Source organism: Phymastichus coffea, unplaced genomic scaffold, assembly GCF_024137745.1.
Source record: "Phymastichus coffea isolate CEN01 unplaced genomic scaffold, Cenicafe_Pcof_1.1 PCOF00144, whole genome shotgun sequence".
NCBI lineage: Eukaryota > Metazoa > Arthropoda > Insecta > Hymenoptera > Eulophidae > Phymastichus > Phymastichus coffea.
This window is the reverse complement of record NW_026706955.1, coordinates 353,505-380,649: the sequence shown is the minus strand read 5'-3', so window position 1 is coordinate 380,649 and position 27,145 is coordinate 353,505. Positions and strand designations below refer to the sequence as shown.

The following is a 27,145-nucleotide window of genomic DNA, read 5'->3' as shown; positions in this document are numbered from 1 at the left end:
TTCGCTCGCAAACCGTTGTGCCCCTCCTCTTCAGCGAAGATTTATAAATTACAAGTAATTGATGATTCAACCGTAACACACGAAAAAAAACACGAAGTAAATCATTTGCATGGCATACAATTACAAGCGCGATAAAACGTACGCGCGTCGAGGGTGGTGTTCCCGTGTTATTACAAAACACCACGGGTGGTAGTGGTGGTGGTGGTATAGCGAACTTGAAGAACTCTTAGTTGCCTTGGCTTTTCCTAATCAGACGCAATCATCGACGTAGACTGATAACGAGTGGCGTGAGAGCGCGCGAGCACACACATACACACACACCTACACGATGATTCCCGCAGAGAGGATGGAATTTTGCATGAGATTCCATTCGACGATTATTGGCAAGGCGGCATTCGATTATACCAGAACGCCGATAAGACCAAGTCCTTATTTTTTTTTTATTATTGAGCTTTAAAACGTATATTGCGTAGTTTTTATTTTCCCCATACGTAAGTTTGCGTTTAACAATTGACATTTATTATTAGTGGAGAAATCAGACGTATTGTGTTTTATGCGAATCTGAGAATAACATCTGAATTGATCGGCAATTCCAGTAGACAGACTTTCGCGCAAAAAAGCTAGACAATCTTAGAAGCGTATCGTGGAAAAGCTCGGCGAGAACACAGAATCGGTAAACCGGTTCGAAGCTGCGAGCTAAACTTTGGCGTCGCGGCGCGATATAAGCGCCCAAGTTTGCCTCGGCGTATTGGACGCTCGTTTGGATTAACGACTTGGCCGCGCTGAGGTAGCCATTTTACAAGTTTTATTTAACAGCTTTGACTTTTACGATCGCAGGCATGCAGCATTGGGGCTACTCTCAATTTCCCCGGGAGCGAATTTTATTATGGGCATTAGATTTAGTTTGAGTTTGTTGCTGTTGCGGCTGAAATTTAAAAGGGAGAATAAGCGCTGACAGTACTTACCGAGTAGCGATGCGAAGACCATGACGAAACATGTTCCCAGATAAACGTCGATGGACTTGACGTAGGAGATTTTGGGCAGTGCCGCGTTGGTGGAGGACATGAGGGTTGTCATGGTGAGCACAGTGGTTACTCCGAGGGCGACCCGAGCGGGGGTTGCATTTCGGTTTAGCCAAAAGCTCACCCACGAGATTATGACAATAAGACCCGAGGGTATGTAGATCTGGATCAGGTAGTAGCCCATCGACCTTACGAACTGGATCTCGCACGCCAATCGTGAGTAGTTACCTGCGACATTCGACAAAGCATAACGACACCATGGCTCGAGTTCACCAATCCACGTTTCAACAAAGTAACGAACAGAATTGCATGTAGGAAAACAACGATAATGTATGTACATCCCCCAAATATTCCAAGTTTCCTTTGTCTCTTCTGCTCCTCTAATGGTTCATCTTCGGCGCTGAACATACAGTTTTGCCACCAATTCTTTGCCACTTTTGTCGTATATCTACACTTTGAATAGCTCATACTAAAGATGGCTTTAACAAGTAAAACAAGGCAGTATTTAGATATCGATGAGTACATAAATCCGGCGTTTATTCCACGTAACACGAGTACTTAAAAAACTAAAGCTGCGCGAGCGACAGGCAAAAACGAAATACACATACGTATTCGCAGCTATACGCTCGACTGCATATCGTATGCCTCGACCCAATTTTCCAGATCGTGCTCACGGACGGATTAACCGATTAAGCCTGCTGCAAAAAAATAGAATACCATGGATAAGAGCGCCCCTCGACAGTTTCAGAGAGAAGGAGCGGGAGGACTCTTGCTAATTATCCATCGATGTATTTTTCGTGTTCAGCTCGATCGTCAGTGTTTTAATAGCGAAATGTGAAGTCGGCTGTGAAAAATGTCGCACAATCTACGTTTTACTTTTTATGGCTTTTGTTGGGGACAATTTCTGAAATGGCTATTTTAACACGCGAAAGCTCAAGTTAATTGTGAAATATGTCTCTCGATTTACGTTTTACTTCTCATTATTCTTCTGTGAGGTGAATTTATGAAATTGCTATTTTATCTTGTATATACGTCGAATGGGATTTAAAAAAACGTACGTAGTTTGTTGAAATGTCGGGATTTCTCATCCGATATTTGCAAATGAAATACAATCCAGTTGTTAACTTTTCTGTCGGTAAAGTTTTCATATTTTATTCAACACGTACAATTCTCGGAACTGTAAATGATTGGCGTTGTAATTTACCAATCGAACGTGAATAAAAACAAAAGTCATTTTTGGAAAAAATATTACTTGTCATCATTTAATGTTTATTTTATTGCTACGTTTATTGCTAATAGTGGTGGTGATTTATATTCGCAACTCCTTTCGGTCGATTCCCACAGACTGTCACGCTGCTACTACAATTTGCAAAAAAATTAATTCGCTTTATTTCTCGTGGACTTTTACGAACTTTACTTCGAACTTTATTTCTGTTCGTATTTTTTCCTCGCTATACAAGCGCGAAAAAAATGCTGCCGCGTTCAATAAATTGTTGGATCCTTTCCCTTCAAATGTATCTAGTAAAAACAACGAAGAGACCGAACATAGAACTTACGTAATACCAGAAATTTTGGAAGGTCATTACTGCCATAGAGATTATTACTACCCTGTCGTGTAGAGAACTGTTTATACTTGATAAAAGTTAATTTATGAGGGAAAAAAGAAGAAAGAAAAAAGGAAAAGAAACATCGGCAAAGGTGAAAACGAGGTCGTACGCGTGAAACTAAATTAAACCCGATAAAACTCGGTTGCGCTGCTGGGCGTTGCGCGTTGCCGTCATTGTCATTCCAAACCAGCTTCGCGAGTCACGTAGTAAGATGTATTCAGGCAGTGTCGCCACGGCAAACCACCCGATGTAAAAGCCACCTAAGAGTTTGAGAGAGAGAGAGAGGGAGAGAGAGAGAGAGAGAGAGAGAGAAAGACGCTATCCGCCAACCCGTAGAGCAAAATCCCCACTGAGACGTGTTAAGATTCGTTCTGGAATGGCTTATTTATGCTGCGGATTTGAGAGTTATGGATGGCCCGCAACTTCCAAGTTTATCTTGCTCTAAATGCCTTTTTATAGCTTTTGAATTTTGTCTTTTTTCAGGAGTTTCTTAAAGATTCTCGATGCGATACTATTTTTCTGTTGCAAATGTAGAACAATAAATTATTCAAACAGTTAGAAGCAAACGCAACTTAAAATAATCAGATGATTGTATTCAAGATGGTAAATATTCCGAATAAGCACAGCAATTTATTTTTGACGCAATAATACTTGTGCCAATGTTGACTTCTACTTGCAGTGCATCTGTGTGTAAGTTCTAGAACTATAGTAAACTTGTAGCATGGTGTCAAATAATACTTCAATGATTTATATCATACGCAATGTTCATCATGTATAAATAACTGGAAATTTTAAGATTCAAAAGTAAGATGGATGCGTTTAGATCGTGGTGAAGAAGAAGAAGGAAAAAGACTAAGAAGTTGAAAACAAATTAATGGTTCAACTCTCGTACGCCGCCAAGTAATTGGATGATCCAGGACTGAGTGAGGAAAAGGACTTTTCACTGCGGCAAGTCGTGAAATTGGCGTGTCTGTCTCGGCTCTCTCGGAGAGCTGTCGAATCGAAAGAAAAAGAAGATTGATGAGTCGAAAAGTCGCGCGGAGTGTATCGAAAAAAAGCTGGTTTTTCGTCGCAAATCACGGATGTTAATGTTCTCGCGCGCGCCACAGACGAATGAGCCTTTAATTGTGATTAATTCGGGGTGCTCTTCTTCCTAATTAAGGAAATAATTTTGGTCTGGCCGAGACAGCAGCAGTAGCAGACGCCAACTTTGCTGTTCCTGCAAATGAATGGCCACCGATTATTCAGGGCAGAGGATGACAGAACGCAGCGGTTCGGACTCTCGGAATCTCGGCGGCGATAACGGAGTAACGGATGAGATTGAGAGAGAAGCGACGCCAAGAGACAAGACTTGCTGAGTTATATTTCGGAGATTCAAATTCTACCCGACGAACTAAGAAATGTATTTCGCGGCTTCTACCGTCATTCTGATTTCTCCGAGATTGTTTTCAATATCGTGACGAAGAAAAAGTACACGACTAAGGATACATTTCAAAAATATTTAAAATCCCAGGAAAACATTTCAGTCGATGAGAGAAGCAGCTGCTTAATGAGAAAAAAGTACTCGTACAGCAGGAAAAGAAAGGCACGTTAAAACACAGAAATAAAGAGGTAGTGGAAGAGCAAGAAAGTGACTGTCGATCTTCCAACGAATGATTAAACCTCCAGTGCGCTTCCTTCATTTCCCAAGTTTGCAAGCTGTGTATAACACGCCTCCCCCCCCCCCCCCTGCGACATTTCCAATAGATCGACCATTCTGTTTGCTCGTCAACTAGCGCGACGTGCTTTGTGCAAAGTCCTTGCTCCTGAGAGAGAGAGAGAGAGAGAAAGAGAGAACAGCTTCCAAGAAGCGAGAGACATGTCTTTATTCGACGTCCCTTTTTCCTTGAACTACTCGATGATATATTGTTTTTAATCGTTTTGCCTTTTTAAAAAATTATATTTTCATTCGATTGGTAATATTGAAAATGTTTCTTAGCGCATGAGCATAAACTCAATAATGACTGTGATTAAATGTCAATCGAATCAGATTGATGGCTCGTATTTTTGACAAGTAAAACGAGATTTTCAACGTAATTATAGTTAGATTTATAATTGAGTTAATGATACGATATTCTTTTGAAAAAATGATTGATCGTCAATTAGTTCTACAGTTTAGCTATAGATGCGCCAGAAAGAAAAGAAACATCAGTACGAAAACAATATCCTAGTAAATATGTACCTGCAGTTCTTCAGAACTGATGCAAAGCAATGACGGAATTTTCTTCTGCAATATTACTATACTAGTATTTTGCAGTTTTAATAATTTTTAATTCGTGTATATTGTATGGTTCTCAGTAACATTTAATAATTTCTTTTGTTAATTTTAAAATAAATTGGTATCTTAGAAATATATGTATTGGCTATTTTATAACTTATCTTTAACACATATCGCGCAGCCATTAACTCACGAGAACGGAAAACAGGCAAGTTGTCGTTGGCGCGCGAGCAAACTTTCATATAGGAGAGGTCAGGTGGTGAGAGTTGAGGCGAACCAGAGAGTGCCGATTTAATATATCGTCGAGGCGAATTGCTTCCTTTATCTTTCGAAAAAGCACCACGCAGAAAGAGAGAGATTTTTCGATATTCTTAGCAGATTGGAAAAGTATATATATTTGCTCTCGGGCGTGCATTTGGAAAATGAGATTTTATACCGCCATCTGCTCGCGCTTGCCGTACCCTGTGTGTTTTATATTGATGTTTACTCGAAGAAAGTTGAAGTAAATGCTCGGTAAAATAATATTGAAGGAGCTCTTTCTCTCTTGTGCCGAATCAATGTTTTGCTTTGGAAATCAATTTACGCTCAACGTTCTGAAAAACTGTCGAGGCGGACGAAACACGGCATGACAATATTTTCGTCTAATAAGCAATTGTTGTAGAAACTGTAATGCCTGATAACAACTGTTCAATTTTTTGTTTTAACTTTCCTTTTGGAAACTGTCAGTATAATTACGAAGAATAATACTATGTTTGTTTTATAATATAGCCATGCAGAGGGGGAGTCTCATCATTTTTTTGAAAAATCACTTATTCAAGTTTATGACGTACTTTTCAGTTTTATTGAATCAAACTTCATAGCAAGATGCATTTCAAATGGAATATTGGAAAATTGAAGTTGCCTGTAGGTTGCCATTCATTTAAAAAGATTCAAGTTAAGTTTGTCTTACGGTTATTTCTTTTCGATTTCATTCTTTCTTTCTTTATGTACTTTGTAGAATTCTCTTTATCCTATACTCTCTCCGGTATAATTTACATTCATTACGTGACGAATAATGTAACAATATTACCGACAAAAATTAAATTAATAAAAATTGAAAAAAATACTTCCTTAAGAAAATATTTCAGCGCATCCTTCTAATTTTGAGTTGTTCAATTTGCATGTATCTCAATCAGTAGAGTCCTCGTTCATACACAAAAATAGCATACGCTTTTCTTTTTTTTTTTTTTTTCAATTTTTTACACCCTTGCCGAAGAGATACTCCAGTTGCAACTCATTAAAAACAAATTTACGTGCATTGAAATTCATCTATGCACGTTTGAAGGAGGCGGAAAGATCGTCCCTCGTTACAGCAATCATTTACAGCTTTGCGACTCGGCTTAAAAAAAGGTCACACATAGGGATAACGATTCTCCATTGAGTAGTAAGGCGGCCAACTAATGATAGGCGGATGTATATATACTATCAATAGAGCCAAAGTGGTGAGTATATACATATACGAATGCATCTCACTCGCTTCAATATATACAGCAGCAGCTTACTCCCAATTATACTCCCCGTGGCTATGTGCATTGCTGCCTTCCTATGCAAGCATTTGCATTTGCGAATAAGCAGATATATGCCGGAGACGCTCGTTCTCTAGATCAATGCTATTTCGGCATCGGCTCTAACGAAATTCTATCGTCCACTCGGTAATTATTGGTACATTTGTTTGTCATTGACTATCTACTATTTACATATATTTTACGATAATCAAATTACATTAACTAAAGTGATAATCTCGCGGACCTTGATCGTGATATTGATTTCCAAACATTTGCATCTGCTGTTCTAAATAGAGGGACTCTTGAAAATTTTCTATTTCCAGCGCGCGAGAATTTTCATTTTCCTTATTTTGTCCTTAAAAGACAGGTGTACCTTCTCTTCCCTTTCTCGCCAACCCTTGTGAAATCAGACAACGCCTTGCAAGATGGAAAAAGCCAAGCGAAACGCAATGAAAAGAATCGCGATAGCGAAATTATACTGAAGAAGGCTCGAGTCTTTTGTTCGGATGGACTTTATTTTTTGGAGCGGAGGAAAAAACAGCTTGCGCATCTCGGACGTTTGATGTTATCTTTTGCAAGGTGTTGTTATGCGTACTATTTTTAGGATGAAAGCTCGAAACAAATTTGAGACTATTGAATTGGGTTGTGAAGATGAAGCATCGGATAAGAATCTGATCCAGTCGGTTATTGAACTCGTAACTTCATTCGGGATTGTGGTCGTAGATAATTTTATATTGGATTATAATCTGATCCAACCCAAATTTATACACCGTCGGGTATCAGTAGAACGCAAATTTCTAGATTAAAATGGCAAAAATCAGGTTGAATAATAAATGGACGAACCGTATTCCTTACCAAAATCAATTAGCATTGCAAAACTAAATTGATCACTTCTGATCCACTTTCTCGTTACACAATTCACCCGAAAGAAAACGGTGCTCAATCAAATAACTTCCCCCAAAAAAAGAGAAATAAGTGATCGCGATGAAAAGAATATCTACCTAAAGCTACACGGAAAATAGGTGCTGCGCGGAAACGCCTCGTGGATCAAAATAAGAAAAGTAAGAAGAGAAGAGGAATGAAGGAAGGGCATCGAGCACGCGAAAATAAATCAGAGCAAGCAAAGCTCTCCGATATTTTTCGACTTCCCTCGATCCTCCACTCATACATACGTAAATTTTTTTTTTTTTTTACACGTTCATGAATCTTGCATCGACGACGACGGGCGTATTTTTGTTTTCGTCGTGTATGCAGCATATATAGGCTCGGATGTGTGTTATTTCTTTTCTCCTCTCTCTTGTCGAGTATTTCGTTGTCGTTGCGCCACGAGAGCTATTTTTTTTCTCGAATGATTCGGGATGTGCGGTATGCGAGGAGATAAGTATAGTCAAATTTACGACGAAGCTTTTTGTTTTTTTTAGGCTACGTCATTTTCGAAGCTATAATAACGTTCATCGGTCAAGTTTATACTAGTGGAACGTAAAATTAATATCCAATATATTTGACATTATAGTTTTACCGGTTAATAAAATTATATTAAGGTTAATGGGGTGCGCTTTTAATTATCGTTGTAATTGACCAATTAAATGCCGACGTGCGGTATAAATTTGAATTTTCAATTACACAGCTCTCACCTAGACTCGGTTACGCCACACTTGCCATTTTCGTAATTAAATTTTTTTTTTTTCATTTAAGAATATCTTTCTTTGAGATTACGATTTCAAACATCGTTATAACGCTCCCACTGAAAGATTGTTTTTCAAAGATACATACTGGCAAAGATAATCAAAATGTAGATATGACAAAGTGGCAACGATTGCAACAAAATCGTTACTTTTTAATAATATATTATAGACAGAAGAATCCCACAAAAAGAACATGAACAGGATCACAATTTGTTTCTATGTTTGTTACGAGAGAGACAGTCGGTTGGTTGATTGCAGTTGTTGGTTGGTTGGAGATTTGTTGAGATGATGATACATTACCGGTGGTGAGGCTAATCTCGTGGGCTCGCTGCCGATGTCCGAGGACCTTGAACTGGGGCAGGCTGACGTCGTTGCTGACGCCGACGCTGTTAAGGCCCTCGTTCCATTTGTAGCGGATGTCGCGCATCGTGTAGCCGACTGGAAAAACGAGAGAGGCCCATCTTGGTGTTGCGTCCTCTGCACACGTACGAGTGACGAGAGCGACGGGGCCTCCACTTACCTTCGCTCTTATTTTTTCTTTTTTTTTAACGTACATTCGCGTGTGGCGGGCGAGCTTCTCTTTCTTTCTTTCTTTTTTCGCTTCGAGGATATTTAGGAAAGTCAGCGAGAAATGAAAAGAAAAAAAAGAAAAAAACAAACGAAAAACTGCGGAAGGCTATTAGCGTGTGTGTTGTATCGATGCGAGATAATGTCACACTGGAGAAACAGTCTTTGCGACGTGATTTCAACAGTGAAACGCTTAATGTACCGCAAAAACTCTTTTTATTGCGGAGACATTAACTACTACTATCTCCCTCTCTCTTTCTCTTTCTCTCTCTCTCTCTCTCTCTCTCTCTCTCTTGTTTAATCTGTACATAGAGCTTATACGAACTGTGAAGAATACTTGCAAAAACTGGACTGAAGCTAGTTATTTAGATGGTTCTGTTTTTCGTTTTCCTGTGTTTTTAACGGTTAATTAAGTCTTAATTAGTCAACGGATAAGTTATTAGGTCGATTTTTGGTGCGACTGCACTCGGTTACATGTACAGTTGAATTTTTTTGTGTTTATACCTTTTAATATTATGGATATACTTTAAAATTGTTGAATTTTTAAATAAACAGCCGATTTTTACCTATATATTTACCTATATAGATCGACAATTCTGATTAGCTTCATGACTACAAAAAAAAAACCATATAAAATAAATCGCTTATCCGACGAAAATAAAAGAGAAAGAAGCGTAAACATTTCCTCAGTCGCCATCGACAAATCATCAAACTTGGCGATACCAATAAAAGTAGCTTCGTCATCGGAAAACCCGCGGCAATTTATTATCGGCGTAGACTCGTTATACTGCTATTCAAGCAAAATCTTGGCGTGCACTCGGTCAGCCGAAGGAAAAAAAAGTCGAGAGCGAGAGAGAGAGAGAGAGAGAGAGAGAGAGAGAGAGTGAAGAAAACGACTCGATTGGAATTCATTCTTGTTTTTTTTCCTCCTCGCCGCGGCTTCCCTTTCCAATTAGAAAGCTCCTGGGAATTTAGCGCTCGTCACCGTCTAGTCGTTAGATTCGGCGACGTCCAGTTCTCGTCGTCGTCTTGTTTTGCGGCCTCGAGTGGCTGTTCACCGCGACCACCCCGAGAGAAAAAGAACGAGTGATTAAGGAGCCAGCTCTGTTCGGTCTTCGTCGTTTGAGAGTGAATGGGCAAAAAAGATTTAATTGCTTTTCGTCCCGCCAACCACTCAAATATGGAAAATTTTACTGGTCTCTTTCTGAACGAGAAAATTAATTAGTAACTTTTCATAATTCTTCCGATAGATTAATTTTACAAAAGTTAGTTCGACGCTTAAAAATTCGTTTTATATACTCAAAGAATCAAGGCATATTTTATAATTCGTTTTTATCAGAGCTAAATATTTCATGTTATTATATTCCTTTTAAAAATAATGAACATGTTTAACAATTGAAATTTACCAGTGATTTAACAGATATTACTTAGTTAAAGTCAGTAAAAAACTTCAACCATGTATTATTTGTCTTACGAAATTCAGTGTGCAATGTTTAGATCAGTCCAGTCATCAAACTTTCCAGGCAGTAGAAGCGTGTTTGTATACTCAATAGAGGATATATATATATGTGTGTCTATATGTCTATGTATATACATATACATAGAAAGAGAGAGAGAGAGAGAGAGAGAGAGAAAGAAAGAGAGAGAGAGAGAGAGAAAGAGAAAAGTAAACTCGAACGCGCGCGAGTTGTATCAGTGACTCTCCTAGGCATAAAAAGGAAAAATAAACATACATAGAGAGACAGAGAACGAAAGGGAATACGTAATCGATATATACGTGTACACCATCCGCTAAAGCGACTAGGTTTATCCATACGCAATTATATAATTTATATATAGATAAGTGATAGCTGAACGTGAAATATATGTGTGCGATATATATTAATTTTACGGTGTCATTATATACTCACACATAATAATTGTTATAGACGTTATAAAAAACAATGAATATATGAAAATACAGGGAGCCGCGTGTATATATTAGTGTGAATGGTGATGAAATAGGCAAACAGAACGAGAGAAAATAGAATAAGCCCAAGTTTCGACATCCAGTAGTGAGAGTCGGAGTTTGGTCAGACGTGAAGTAGAGAGAGAATGTGTGTGTGTGTGTGTGTGTCTATGTATGTATGTCGTCGAGAAAGAAAGAGAGAAGAGAGACGATAGCACCAAAAAGAGAGATAGTGAGACAGAAAGAGAGAGAGAAGAAGAGAGTAAAGAGAGATAGATATCTACCTGTAGAAAGGTGTATGGTTGTCTGTCGCTGCCTGTGCCCGAGCACGCGAAACTGCGGCAGTTCCACCTCGCTCGAGATGCCGACCGACTGTAGGCCAGAATTCCATTTGTACCGAATATCGCGCATTGTGTATCCAACTTCAGGAGGGGAGAAGAATGGTTTACCAAAACCGGGGCCCCGCACAACGAGAACCCAGTACAGAGATTTTCACAATTCAGAGCGTGACAGAGAGAGAAAGACACAGAAAACAAAAAGAAAAAACACAACCTGCTCTAATATTACATTCGCTTTTATAACAAATTTCTTTTGCGCGCATTTTTTTTTCTTTACTACTACATTTATTTACACACACGCGCGCGTGTACACACACATACTTTTATATATATAAGAAAAAGGTTTCGTATAGAATTTTGGAATGACACTTATTACATTTGACTGTAATTTTGAAAAGCTACGTTTTCGAAATGGCAGTCTTTTTTATAAATTTAGCTCAATGTGACTAATATTTTAGTTGCCTTGTCACATGAAGCTAAATTTTTCTTAGAATACAAAAAATATTATAATATAATAAATTACTATATAGAAGCTTTCTGATTCGGGGTTTTTACGACAACAATTTTCAACGATTTCGTTCGATAAACTAACAACCGCTCGTTCAATCTCTCGTGAGATTTTGAAATTGTACACTATTCTTGACATTATAAATCATAAGTCAAGAACAATAATAACTCACCGTTGCAATGTGGCAGCACGATAGTATATAAAAAAAATTGAAATTTATGAAAACTGTTGTAGAAAGAGAGGGCGACGCTTAAGTGACGTACGCGAAACAAAGTTCTCCGGCTTTTTCGTAGTCACTTGAGACGATTAGTATGTATGCGGATTTCGCAGCAAAAAAAGTTCGCGTGCAGCAGTTGAATCAGAATGCTTTCGTAGTGAAAGAGAAAAAGAAACTACTCAAGATTAAGTGGACTGATTAAAGAGTTTCGTTTCTTTCTTTCTCTCTGAGGTAAAGAAACAAAAGTGTAGTTAGTTTATACTTATATATATTGATATGTGGAAAACAACTCTGTTGTATGAGAGGTACGGAGAGGAGACAAATAAAGAGAGAACAAAGTTGAAAAATAAACGAATGACCTTACGTATATATCTACACCGCCAATTAGAAGCTTGTCCAAATGAAGAAAACGACATCTTTGCATAGGAGAGAGAGAGAGAGAGAGATGGAAAGTCTTTGATGACGAAAACAACTTTTAATTGAACCTCCGTTAAATCAAGTTGTTGAAAGTCATTCTTCTGACTTGAAATTTATTTCTTTCTTTTTGAAAAAATGAACTCCTTTCACAACGGCCGCGCAAAAAAAAACATAAAATGCAAATGACCTTTAAGCCGCACAAAACGAAGTAAATCACAGCAATCAACTAATTATCTGCAGAGAAGCCGGTAAATTAGTCCATAAATCGGTGTTAGTATACGCGTGCAACCTAGTTTCCGGTAAGGCTCTTGCGATCGATTTTCGGAAAAATTTTCGTTAGCGCTCGCGCTCGCGACCTTGCGCTCCATTCTCCACACGCGCCGTCACGACCTTGACCGCGTCTTCAACGTTTTGTGTACACATATGAAAGGACGTTCAAACCACTGACGACGGCGTCACTTTTGCTCCTGGTTTTGAGGCCATGACGCGACAACGCAGGTCTGCCGGACGTTTTGAAATTGTTGACAGAAGTGCGGATGACAGGCCAGACTATTTTTGTTTATCCCGATGCTTATATAGAATTGGTCTTCGTAGCACGTTGAAAATAAGGGTTTTTAATAGGATTCATTGTCTTTTCGTACAGTTTTTCTGAATATTAATTTATAGTTAACGATTATGAAAAAAATTAACCGATCATAGTGCATCGTAACACTATTATTCATATAAAACTTATAAGCTTTCAGATTTTGTTCATGCCGTCATCAAAGAGTTTACATTACAATTATAAAAAAATACCCATTATACGCTGAAAAGCACTTTTCTCTCTACTATCACAAGTCGCCGACGCCGTAATCTTCGCTGGACATTGTTAGTATGTATGCATATGTTTAGTAGACATTTATACATAAACATCAGCGGCGCCTGTTCAATTTAAGTACAATAGGTCACATACTGGCATTCCTTGAAAATAGGATGAGTAAAAGAAGAAGGAAGTTTGGTTAGTCGCTCACGCGTGCATTGCCAACATACTCACCCGGATACTCATTCCATTACGTGTCTCTCCGAGTTATGTTAGCATTGCTCACGATGGTCAAAACAAGGAAAAAGATACATCTAAACTACACACTCTACTCGTTGATTGTTCATTGTCGCTTTATTTCTTGTCTTACGCGGCTGAAGAACTCTTTCGGTCTACATGCTACATACGTGAAGAGGAAGGGGAGAGAAAAATTTTATCGGATGAGAAAAGTTTTTGCGCAGTTTCTGTGAAAGGGGATAAAGGATGACATTCATCAACGGACATGTGGCAAACAAAAAAAAATCACTGAGAAGAGAAAAACAAGTAGTAGTACTGAGAAAGATAGAGAAAGACATCGTGTTGTGCAGGCGTGCGTGCAATAACTATGTGCTTTTTTGCCTTACACTCGTGGTGGTGTGGCTATGCACACAGTTTGCCACGCGTTGCGAGCGAGCGCGACTATTCTCTATGAACGCGCGTGCGTGTGTGACTCGTTGCAGTTAGTTATTGCTCCTTGTTATGCGATTCAGCATTTATCTGATCTCCCGTTTCGTTGCGTTAGAGACGAAACAGCAATGCTTTACACGTGGATACGATCGCAAAGAATTTGTTTTGCAAAGTCCGTAACTATTCATTACTTCGAAAAAAAAAAAAAATCACTGTCTCTGTGCAGCAAAATGAAAATAAATCAGTAAGTTCCCTCGACAAGAAGACAATAGTCACAAACTTGAGTCACGCATAAAAAGGCAGTCTTGATCAGGCCAATCAGCTACTTCATTTGGAGTCGAGTCCAATGTATATACACGCAGACACATACAGAGAGTATCGCATAAAAGCTCAAAGGCACGCGTTCGCTCACTACGTGTACGTAGAGCCAGGGCTCGGTATGCAAAGCGAGTGCTAAGGAAGTGCGCGACATGCTTATCGGAAGTTTAGCATCGTGCAGAAATCTACGAGGGTGACCGAATGCGCGCACGACGCCGGCAACAGCGGTAGTACTTGTGGGCCTCGGTATCGCGCAATTGCACCTACGTTCCCTAGCCCCTAGCCAGCTACTCGTCTTGCACCTTAATGAGCCGTTGGACTGCAGCTCGGACCTGACGCTCTACTCTCTCACGCACTGATTTACATTTTCGTGCGTGGTTTGCGTGTGGACGCGCATTCCGCACCCTCTGCTGTACGCTTCTTCCTTATTTTGGAATTTTTCAGCTTACGTTTACACTAATTTAATTGCTTGCTTTGGCTCCAATATTTTTGAGATTTCAAGACTAATAGAAGAAAGAAGATTCCCATGAGTTGCTGTACAATTTGCTCAAAATTCTAACGTATATTTTTATATAAGAAAGTAAAAGTTATTTTCAATTAAAATACGTCATTTTCATAAGTGTTAACCTTTTAAATTTAAATTTTATAAAGTGAAAATGACCGAGTTTTCAATTTTCGTTCATTAAAATTTTTACAAAAGTTATACTTTTTAATAGTGTGCTTTCATTATGTAGCACGAAATGTACAAGCATTGCCTACTTTTTTTTTCGACGTAGATGAAATAAAAAAAAATAAATACGAATGGATTTATCATTTACAGAAAGATTTTTGGAACAAATGAGAAATTATTTTTAAAAAATTAAAAAATTTTTTTTCAAGGTATCTTGCCAAATTAAAAAATAGATCCATTGAAAAGACTTTTGAAACAAATGAATAAAGGCTCTCTGATGTTGAAAATCAACAAATTTTCATTGTATTTATAAAGCAGCCTCTCTCAGAAATATTGGAAACGAATAATTTTATATAATTCATAAATTATGTACAAAAATTATGGCACTTGAAAGAAGGTACGCTTTCTTTCACTACTCATGCATGTTTAGATTACTACCCAGTAAATCATTACGCATAACAAGGTCGGGCGCAAACGCCACGCGAGAGCGTAGCTACGTAGAGAAAAGAAAGGAACACATAACAAGAAAAGAAAGAGAAGAGAAAGAGACAGAATTTCACTGGTGCAGTTTCTCCCCTTTCGCCGAATGGGAGCGATGTGACGATTAAAAACAATGTACGTATGTTTTCAAGTGGCTGAGAAAGAGAGAGAGAAAGAGAGAGAGAGAACTGTAATTCCGGTCGCCGAGCGCTAATTCACGGTAATTTATTCGATTGCTAATGCTACTTCTCTCTCTCTCTCTCTCTCTCTCTCTCTCTCTCTCTCTCTCTCTCTCTCTAGCGTCCGTTGAATAAGCGTTCAACTTGAAATAAAATGTTTTTACTGTGCGACTCGCCGCCGCCGACGACTTGGCCTTATTTTATCCACGACGATCGTTATATATATACAACATTTCTTTTGCCCTCGTTTAAACGACTGTGAAATAGCTAATTAAGAGAAAATTAAGGTCTTCTACGTCGATAAAAACTCAGTGACTTCTAAGCCTTTCTCTCCTCTTGTTAATTTAATTAATAACAGCGAAAATTGCGAAAATTCATTCAACATTCTATAGATACATACATACGTCATAAAGGTACATTACGATGAGAGTTATACGCATGCATTTAGCCAGATGCACAATGCATTTTTCTTTCGGTATCGAGATTAAAGATTTTGAGTATTAAAAATCGGCTTTTCTTGCGATTGCCAATATATTATTAGAAAATACCTCCTCAGGGCTCGGAGGCCGTCCATCGACCTTATTGTGTCCCCGAACACGAGAACTTAGTGTTGTATGTCGGAGGCCTACATGTCTATAATTTTCCGTCGTTTTTTCCCTCACTTGCTTTCGTGTTGGTTGAACTTTTTTATTCTGATTGTATATGCAATATCGATTATTTATGATTTCTTATGATTCGAATATCAGAAAATAAAGTAAAGAAATAGTTCGAGTCGATGACGAGTTTGTGTTCTGTGAGAGCGTAGATATTAAGTTTAAATGTTTTTGACGAAAGCTCAAACCTACACAGAATCCAAGAAAAGAAAACTGACTAATCGTCGATGCATCCTACACTCTAAGAAAAAGTAATCGTATGCAGAGTATACACTAAAAGAAAAATTAAATTCGATAATTAGTAAGAAGAAGGTAGAAAGTTCGCATGAGAGTCAAAAGTCAAATGATGTTAATAATAATATCAGTCTGTGAAGTATTAAAAAAAAAGTGGAGCGAAACTAAAATATAAAAAAAGAAGAAGAAAAGAGAGAGAAATATCGCCGGACTTGATCGGCTCCTACTAGCAGCCTGCCTTTTTTTGATCCTAGGCAATGGCTCGCCTGTGGCGCTTTTACACCTTTGCATTATAATTCTCTCTCGCAAAATGGTAAGAATAAGAGAGATAATTATATGTATATATAATAATACATATGGATAAAAAATTTATATATATATATATATATTTATATAAAGTGGAGGCTCCGTCGTATAAGACCTTTTACTTGTTCAGCAGGTAGTAGGCCGAAAACCATAGGTCGTTCTCTCTCTCATATACGCGCGCGCGTATACACAGACGCATACATACACATAGGACGGTTGAAGTAACGTTGATAATATTGCTGAAAAAACGGCCAAATAAAGAAAGTTGCAAGCCGTAACCGCTCTCGTTTTCTGTGTGCATGTATATTGCGTTCGCAAGAGAGAGAACGACACCTTTTGCTTACGAGCTACAGAAACTATGTATCCAGGCTCGACTTGCGCCTATGGCGCTCCGCTTTTTTTTGGGTAATTCTTCCTTTGTTTCCTTTTATTTCTTTTCTCGCGCGTTTGTTTCTCGTGGTGTCGAGGTTAGATTTTGTCAGCAGCTACATTTATTTCTATATAAACGGTTCCTTGAAAGTTTAGACTGTTATTTTCTCATATTTGAATATTTGAGTTCTTTCGTATCACGTGGCATACTCCTAATAATAATAATAATAATAATAATAATAATAATAACAATAGTTATCCAATCACAATATTCAAAGCATAAATATCAAGACGAATCAAACTCATGTGTAAGATTATAAGTAGGATCATATGTAGGCTGGTGCCTTATATGTACGTACTCGTACATAGCCACTCATTTATCCCCATTAGATATCATCATCCATTCTGGTAAAAGCCAAGTGCAACACATGCCTATGGCACAGTGATCCCCATCGACGTACCAAGGTAATACACGTTTCAATCCAAATTGAAGCCTACTACTGTACAGCAGCTTGCGAGAGACAGTCGGACAATATTGCAGTGTAACGCAGAGAGACGACTTGGTCCATTAGTCGTAATGCCTCGTCGTTCGCTCAACGCCGCCGAATACAATCGATTCGTATATATACCAAGGCCCATAAAGGCTCGGGGCCATTTCGGTAGTACGTGATTTCTGCCTCCGAGCTGTGGTAGATATTAGGATATGACTGAGGTGAAATGAATTTTCACGATATCGATGCATTTCTCTAAACTATCACTTTTGTTTTACTGCAATCATGGCGTAACAGATTTCTTTGAAAATTACAGTTCTTGGTAATTACCATGCAAGGTAACAAGACAAAACAAGAGGAGCAAGCGACCGATTGGTTGACTTTGAATCATCATTACGCGATGATCAATCAACTGCGCGTTTGATAAACGTACTATATTTGCATAATTAATTAGCTCTATCAAAGTAATTACGACTCGACGATTGTTAATGAAAGGACAACAAACACGCGCTACAATAAACACAATCAGCCCGAGGTATGTGGGCGATTGCAAATGTTGCCAAAGGAATAATAACTGACACTAAAGTATTTTCACGCTTTTACGGCGCTGAATTGGAATTTCACTTCCATAATAGTTTAATAATGTTTAGTTCAGAAAGAAGTAATTAAAATTAATCAAATAGTAGTAATAATCAGTGAATAAAGTGAGCCTCACCTTTGATTAAAATTAAAGCTCATAATAGATTAATTAATACTAATTGGGTATGTGAAGCCGAAATGACAAACGAAAATTTGAAGTCAAATGACAAGATGTTTAATGAAATAATTCAAGAAAAATTCGGACTTAGCCGATTAACCCCAAATATAGCTTTTTTAAAACGACTCGTTCGCGTGTCTATGAGTTTCGGGGTTTCACGACGTGCGCGCGCGCGCGCGCCGATGGATTTCGGCTGGCCACTTTCTCTCCCCTTTGCTTCCTTTTTCAATGTCCGGACCGTACTGCGCATTTTGCACAGACTTCCGATGCGCTCGACCCGCACACGAGAAGGCCCCGACGACCGACACAAAGAAAAAAAGAGTAGAAATTGCGCGTTGCAGCATGAGGGGCGCAAATAGCGCGAGCAAAGAAAATGAGAGGGAGGCGAAGTTTCTCGGAGCTGAAATATTAAATAGACGAAGAAAAGGGAGAGAAGAGAGATAGAGAGAGGGAGATAGAGCAGTAATTACGAGAGGCTTTCTACTCGTCTGGTTTTCGCATCGACTCGTTGCTCACGATGATTAATAATTGAATATCCTTGATAGCCTTGTGCTACGCTGAGCGTGCCGGACGAGTAATAAAAACTCGACGGCCCGGTAATTCATTTCGTTTTAATTATACGCCCTGGCGAAAAGCCGTCAATGTATTTTCGTGTGCCGCAGTGAGTAGCTGCTCTATGGATTATCTGGGATTTCTGCGAATTTTTTACGCGGATGACGATGACAGTGGGTCTACTTTGTTCGGATGATATTTTTTGCTATATTCCGATGGTTTTATTGCGATGTCGAGTGATATTTTTTTTTATTATCTATAAACTGACAGTCAATTGAGTGTAAATTACAATAATCATTTAAGATATTTAACGAATTCATAAAATTGATTGAGTAGTGTTGAAGTAGAAAAGGTACGCGTTTAGTCAGCCATTATCAAATCGACTCGTAATTACTCCGATGTAAAAACATTCTCGAATAAAAAGAGGGAACGATATCGCAGAATTATTTTTAAATTTTAAAAGAAATTTCTTGTTGGTCTAAAAGTATTTTCTTGTTGTATATTATGTGTATAATCATAAATTCTTCCAATCGGCTATATAAAAATACCGAACCGCAAAATGTAATGCTAAGAACATTAAAATACACTTAACACCCGTAATAAATTTGTTGGTACTGTCATTAAGTTAATCGGATCAGATTACGTTATAACTATTGCGGAAACCGCCAAAGTCCTTTCCCAATGCGTTTTTGCGCTTTAAGAGATACGGGACGGGGCGTGCCAGCCGACTTCCGACCGCAATCGCTTCTGTCCTTCGGTCAGGCTTGACGTTTTTTTGTTGACCACATTGGCACCTTGTGCTAACGTTTTTACTTGCATTAAAGCACGAAGACGTCGAAAATGAGTGAATAAAAGAGATTTTTCCGCGTAGTACGTATTGCAAACTTTGTGTCTTATTCTAGACATACATTTTTTAATAAACTAATAATTTTTTAATAAAATAATAATTTTTTAACACGTATATTGAGATGTTTATAATTTCATTATTTGCAAAAAAGTTTTAAATATTGTGATTACATTTTAAACAAAATTCGACATATAACTAAAACTTAGAAGCCTTATTATCAGTAAAATTAAATTGGTTGTCGTGAAATAAAGTGAAGCATGTGAGATAAACTCGAAAGGTCGTAAGTCCGGAAAAGTTTTCGATGGTCTTCGTCAAAAGTTTCTCGTGACAGGAATAATTTTTCGTCGTTGTCAGTATCGCGTTCAATCGCACCCTTTTCTTTGACTTATTTCTAGTCGTGGTCATCTCCGTGAAACGTTTTCTCAAATGAAATGCCCCATACGCACACAAAGGTCATCGAACTCGAACGCGAGAGTTGTAAGAAGATGATAAAGTATGAAAGAACTCGAAGTATTTAGCTCTTTATAGTTTGAAACTTATTCCAGAGTTGAAAGAGAGAACACGGTACTTTGATGTTTCGTTATGAATTGAGAAATTAAGGTAGATCTTATCGTACGAAAATATTACACAAAATAAGGCTCTAATCAGTATGCGTTACATAATAAAATCTACAGTAGAAATTCGGAAAATAAAATAACACGCAAACGTATGACACTACATGAAGTAAGTGATTCGTCCGTTTTCTTTTATGCATTTTCATAAAAGGAAAAGTCCAAAGAAAATAAAGCAATCCAAAAGTATCGATATAGACATTATTATTTTCAAGACAAAAGCGAATGGAGTAAAATGCCGAGAAACTGAAGAAAAAGGATAGAGAAGGGAAGAAAAAGCGGACGCGTTCGCGTCTTCCTTTTCCATATCCACTTTGCCTTAGCACTCGCGCGACGAGCTTAACTTTTCTTGAAAACTCGACGGCGGCTCACAATTCACCGCTGCCTTATTTTTTCTCTCCGGAGTCTGAGGCTGTCAGGAAGATGAGGAATCTTAACGATTAATTTCGCGAAATTCCCTACGGGACAACGATGACGAGCCATGGATGATTCTCTTCAATATCTGTGAAGAGCCCACGCGAGATTGCCGAAGCTTTTTTCTTTTTTCGCTCTCGATGCTTTACGCGAGTCAGCGTTGGGAAAAAATGCGATCTGCCAGACTTACTCGGATAAAACAAACGAGAGTTTCCAGTAGGATTTTTCGAAGATTTGCAATTTCATACTTGACTTTTCTGGCTGCTGAAAAAACTTAGATTTTGCAGAGTTTTGCTTTAAGCTGATGCACCTTTATCGAGCGAAACCAGTAGTTCTATTTAAGATACATTTTATTAAAAATAGTAGAATATCTCGATATTCGATCAGACACCTTATAAAGATTTTTGTTCGATTATTATCGTTTTACATAATTTGAAATTTCTAGAATTTGCCATGAACTTATTAAAATTCAAGGTTTTTCTTTACTAACAGTATGCCACACGATAACAGGCTCAACCCCGAATAAATAAATCCATCCTTACGAGAGAATTATATACATACATATCGGCAAAAGCAACAGTATAGTTATCATGGTAAGTTATATCTAATTATTGTACGTTGTTGGATAAGTCGATTTTGACATCTCTGTCGTCGTATTTGTTGAATGTTTATTTTTTTCGGTAGCAATATAGACGAAAGTACGAGCCTGCACACTCTTGGTATGCGCTTCTGCCCACTCGGTGATGTTAATTAAGGGAGAGAAAGCGCATACCAGCACATTTTCATAGTCATACAGAAAAAAATCCACGTATACTTTGTGGGGTGGCTTCGTTGCGCGACGGCGAAGAAAATCAAGCTTGTTAGGGTGCTTTCGGCTGCACACTGTGCTTCAAGTTGTACAATCGTTGGTATATATGAAAAGACAGAATCTTGTGAGAGCGGCTGTGGGTGTGTATGTGTATGTGTGTGGGAGGTGAAAAAGAAAGGTCGAGAGCGTTAGAGCTCTGGCAGGAAATGGGCTAGTGGAGGAGTGAATGTATGTCGCTATGATCTCTCGCGATGGATTCAAAGCTTTACTGACGCGCTGTTGTATGTATGTGTGTATGACGGAAATGTGGAGCTTGTGAGCCTTCTCTGAATGGAGTAATCGTTATATGCAAGCTGGAAAGCTCGAAAAAAAAGTTCTAGAATATCAAGTGGCTTCTTTGTTTCGTATCTTACGTTTCGCTCCAGTGTCGCACACGTATTTGTGTTTTCCTTTGCCGAAAAAGTATCGAAAAATTATTGTCAATTAAAAAACGAATTGATATGTTACGGTAAAGCAGAATTGAACAGTTATTTTTGCGATAGAGAAGTATGATTAAAATGAGTCCAAAGAACGCGTGTATATCCAGCATGATGGATTGTTGGACTAGACAAAAGCATTGTATAATCCAAAAGTCAGGGTGTACTTCACGTGTTCACGTAAAAAAAGGTGCAACGGTGTTTGGTGGGTGATGATAGTGGTAGTGGTGTGTGTCTCTTGCTCGTAAAAATCCGTGCAAGGGACATTACTATATTTTTTTTTTTGACCTGAAAAAAGAAAGGGAGGAAAGAGAGGAGTATAAGGGAGAGACGAAAAAGAGAGAGAGCTATGTGTGTCGCGCGTGAGCGCATCTTGAGGAAGCATAGAGTGCAGTAAAAAAATTGTATGTGAGAAAGAAACTGGCGGGAGAAAGGAAAACAAAAATTTTGAGGAGATCAAAGAGAGACAGAGAGAGAGAGATAGACAGAGAGAGAGAGAGGGAAAAATATGTGTGCACATGGGTATATGACAAAATCTATCGCAATACGGCTAATCTTCTTTTTTCCTCGCTATTATTTTTGCAAGGGCAGCGCTTTTTTCTGTCAACGATCGGCGTGCGCTGTTGCTGCATCGCAGTCATTGACGCCTCAGCGACGGCTTAATCTCGAGGAGAGCTTTGACCCTCTCCTCATTTCTCCGAGTGAACTGGAAACGGAGATGCGCTGCAGCAGCCTCGAGAGGTTGCGATTTAACTGTGCACTTCATTATCATTATTTTTATCTTTTTAAGCTCCGCACTTGTTTATTCTCTTTTTTAAATGTTTACTTTTTCATTACATAATGCCGCCATGCTTGTGTACATCTCTACCGTTGAAAATTAAATTACTTTTGCATAATTTGAAATTCTAAAGAAAAATGCTAAATTAATATAATTTTTTACTTTAACATTGAATAATAAAAGTAGTTACTGCCGCGGTGGAACTTCAATTTCCGAAAAATCAACAGACCACTGCGTAATTTCCCATGAGAGTAAACATCTCGCGCGTCGAATATGTAATACAATGCGCGGGGCAAAAAAAGAAAAAAAATGTGCGAGGGTGCGCGGGGGAAAAAAATTTTTTTTTTGGTCGTCGAAAAGAACCAACAAGCGACTGCATTTTCCCACTTCATCCTCTGTGCCACTACCGCATCGCTAATTGCAAGAGCAAACACACACATACACATACGACGCGGAGAGGAGGAAGGCGTGCGCACACGTACGCGTCAATGACTGCGAGCTTCCTGCAAGACGTCGAGTACCATTGTTCAAGCCAACAATAATATGCGCACAGAGTAGCAGTGCCTGCTTTCCCAAGTAAAATTGGCAGTGAATAATGGCTTTCGATCGTTAAAAAAGTTGCTGACGAGACACGAAAAAAAACCCGATCACTTGCTTTTTGTAGCATGTTCAGTTGACGCTCATTAGCTATGGATACTTACAACTCTCGATTTCAATATTACAAAGTTGTCGGTCCATCGGGAAGTACTGCAGATTCATTGGACACGACGCTGTGATTGTTAATCTGGAAAATCACATATAAATGTTTGGTTATTTATCTTGCAGAAATTGTAAATGAATCATTTATTATTAGCATTTGTCATTTGTTGATCATAAGTTACTGTAAGATTTCTGTGGTTTTTATTTTATTCTCAAATCATGCAAGCAGACGATAGACAGTACTAGTCGACTGCATAATTACATATAAAACTAATTTGATTGTTGACCGTAAGGCAGAATCAGTGTAAAACTGAACATATAAGCCACAGGCATTGTTTCAATTACGAAATCCTCGAACGTAAATAATGCCTCGTGAAAATCGCGTAGAGGGCGCGTACGCGTTGTGCGCACCATGCACCGCCATCGAAATCCCCCGAAGCCAAACGCCACCGCTGAAATGCACGTAGTGGTATTAAGCGAGCGGCGCGCGAGGCTTGCATGCAAATCAATATTACCAGCGTATACGTAGTTTGAGGTGCCAGACTCTTGAGAGACAATCCAATTTTGGTGGTCCTCTCTGCAGCAATGTAATCTCGCTCATCATTATTTCGCTACCCCTCCCCTCCTGCCACCAGTGTAAATATATTCCGTGGAGCTAATGGCTGAGCACCGCGCGCGAACGACACACGTTGGGGGAAATAAGGGCTCTATTGGATTTTCACTGTGAAATTTCGTTACCGAGCGACGCTTGTATGTACATAGCCGTGTAGGATATGGCGATAAATTGAAATTTACGTGCGTTGGACCCCCGAGGGCTCAGTTAATTTTTCACAATTGTTCGCGATCGGCGCGTTTTGGTTGCAAGCCATAACAAATACTGCTTTCGCCGACGGGATGCGAACGTTTCGTCCGGATAAATGAAGAAAAGCATACCTTTCGCCGGGTGGCGTAACGAAACGCGACAAGTCGGTTGAAAATTGCGAAAAGAGAAAGAGCGAAATAATCGAGGCGGTCACTGATGAAACCCAGATAGAGGCGCGGAATCGCCTTCGCGCGCAGTCAAATTTACATTTGCGTCTCTCCTTATTTCAAACTTTATTTCTGCTGCGTAGTCGTGACCCCACGATACGCGGCTTTTCACCAAATCAGCATGTTATAAACTTTTCTCTGCATAATTCATCTCATCTCGTTGACAATATCGCCTAACTTCCTTTTTTTCAGCGGCTATATCTCGCGGTTATTAAAGTGGGAAATCGTGTTGATGAAATGATAAGAAAATGAAAGTTTAACCGTGAATAATTGTACCTGACTTTGTGAATGTATACCTGGTGAGAGTTTGGAAAGCTTCGTGCGAAGTATAACTCGTTAATTTCTGTTTTTGAATGAGAGAAACTTGGATTTTCTTTGCCTAACGATTTGTTATTGAAACTCCATTACTCGTAAAAGAGTTTTACCAAGTTTTGAAAGTTCGCGTCTTTTCGAATCCCGTATTTGTAGTACTTAATTGAATATATTTCATCCGAATGTTTGCCATTGATAAACTAATAAAACAAAAATCAACGAACGACCGGCGAATAAATATTCAAGCGATAAAAAGAACGTAAGCAAATCACATTCACGCACTGTGTCGAAAAATCTTCACGAAAAAAAAAGACAAGAATAACAAGGAAACTGTTGAACCAATCAAAAAGTTACACAAAGAATAGTCAGCAGCGTAAAGCTCTGATTCGAAAGGGGACAACATCGCTTACAAATACAAACCGAATTCGCTCGCTCGCTCGCTCGAGAGAGCAATCAAGGCTTGGCGTGCGTGGCGCGAAAGTGGTCTTGATTCGTGGCCTAGGCAGTTATACGGTGTGGTGTTTCCGGTCAATACCGAAATCAGTAACGAACTAGCGGCAGCGACGCCGCTCCCAATCAAACGATTTGCGGCGCTCAATCATCGTTTTTTGAATTGTTTTTTTTTTTTTGACCTCCGCGTACGACCTTTCTTGATTTGATTCATTCGTCCGTGCGGCGAGCTTTTTTCTCTTCTTTATTTGGTTGCTGGCATGTACCGAGCAAAGAAAAAAGCCTCTTGACATCTTCTCTCACTTCAAGACGTCGATACTACTTGACTGAGCGACTGGTCGACACTTATTGTTTGGCTTTGTTTGTGAGGTACGCGGACATCTAACTTTTACGATTGCACTCTTTTGAGTAGTTCTTTGTTCTAGAACTTGAAGAGTATATCGTGAATTTGGCTTTGCTAAACTACTTTAGTATCAGGATTTTTTTAATTTAATTTGGCAAAGGTAAGATGAGAGATTTTATTGCTATTATTTTAATGAGATTCATTTTATATACGTATTATCGATTAAGAAATGGTAAGTCGTTAGATTTGATGAAAGAAAAGATACAATGTTGACTGACAAGTTTGTAAAGGCTAGAGTTGATGAAAAGTACACACTGCAACTGACTTTTTTTAAATTAAAATTTAGTTCATTTTTTAATTATTGAACGTTGAAGCGAAGTCTAGATCACATATCTCCGTAGAGTGATCATAAAACAAATTCATCTCGCTTGCGCTCTCGGAGAGAAAACTCAATCACTTGTGCAAGCTTCGGGGCGCGTTCCCTAAAACTTTACGACTCCAATAAGCCAGGAAACGAAAGTCTAATTTTCCATCAAAAAGTCAAATTCCACAACGATAACTTTACTCCCCGTCTTATTTTTTTTTTTACGATCAGTACGCCTGCACTTTTGCACGTGTGCCAAATGAATGAAAAAAAAGGGGTCGATCTTGCTATCACGAGTCCAGAACTTTCGTGAATGGAGATAACTCACGTGAGTCGAGAGTCTTTGAGTTGCATCTAGTTAGTTTTTTATGTAAATTATTTTTGCAGTGATATGTCTGTTCAACATTTCGTTAAGATTCGACTTCTTGAATTTTGAAAAAAAGGAAATATTGTAAAATTACGTTAATTACCTGTGATTTTTATTTCTGAGAGTTGCAAATTCAAATGTTAACGCCTTTTCCAAAAAAGCGTAGCTTAATTGAACGGCTTGTTGAATGATTTCAAACGCGAACAAGCATGAGTAGCAAATAAACAGTTTTGCAAAAAAAAAGAAAAAGAGAGTTTACGAAAATGAAACTAGCATAAAGCTTAAAAGATTTACGTTCGTTACGTCGGGGATACAAAGACATGCAACAACGGCAGCATAAAAAACGTACCTTTCTGTTTATTTGCAACATAGTGGCTCGACTGATTGCGCAAAGCGATAGCTCTCTTTTTATTTTTAATCCTCTCGTTGCGCGTCGACATCGATGCACTCATGGATGAAACGACGACGATTATAATTATTTTTTTATATGTTTTAATCCTCGATGATAAAAGCGAGCTGGTTTTAAAAGAGAAAGTCAATTGCGATGAACTGACCATTAAGCGTGAAAGCTTTTGCTATTTCACTTTTTTTTAATGATTTAGCGATATCCAGGAAAAGTTTTATTATGCATGCAGCCCTTGATGTTTATTCCGAGTTTTTCGAAACTTTTATCAAATCGAAAGAAAAAAAATGTTTTCAATATCACTGCTCTGGCTTTTAACTCGCATATTTTTTCAATAACTACGATTGAAATTGAAAAGTTAGAAAACAAGTAAAAGACCTATGAAAGAGGAATACTCATCGACGATAACGACGATACTATGTCGCGCGTTGACTTAAAGCGCTTGCAGTGAGATTATTATCCCGTAGAAAACTGATAATCTTGTTATACTGTGCTCTCTTTTTCTCTCGTATTCTCCCGCTTCGACCTCTAACGTGCTTTTACCAAGAGCTCGACGGCTGCGAGGCGAATCTCTCGTTTCTTCGATTTCCTCTCAAAGAGTGATTTCTGTATTGGTGCTGTGGGGACGAAGAAGATTACGGGGAAATAGTGTAAGGAGGA

The 27,145-nt window shown here is 38.6% G+C and overlaps 1 protein-coding gene across 4 annotated transcripts in view; it reads right to left on the bottom strand.

Moving 5' to 3' along the window:
- The window catches only part of LOC131672166 (gamma-aminobutyric acid receptor subunit beta), a 143,622-nt gene that overhangs the window by 23,484 nt on the left and 92,993 nt on the right, over positions 1-27,145 (bottom strand). For 3 of the 4 annotated variants that reach the window (XM_058949211.1, XM_058949213.1, XM_058949212.1), the window contains exons 5-7: positions 23,220-23,302; positions 8,416-8,553; positions 966-1,250 (exon numbers count right to left, since the gene is read on the bottom strand). In XM_058949211.1, coding sequence (XP_058805194.1) covers positions 966-1,250; positions 8,416-8,553; positions 23,220-23,302 — 506 coding nt within the window. The remainder of the gene's footprint in view (positions 1-965; positions 1,251-8,415; positions 8,554-23,219; positions 23,303-27,145) is intronic. The other variant, XM_058949214.1, reaches the window with a different exon arrangement.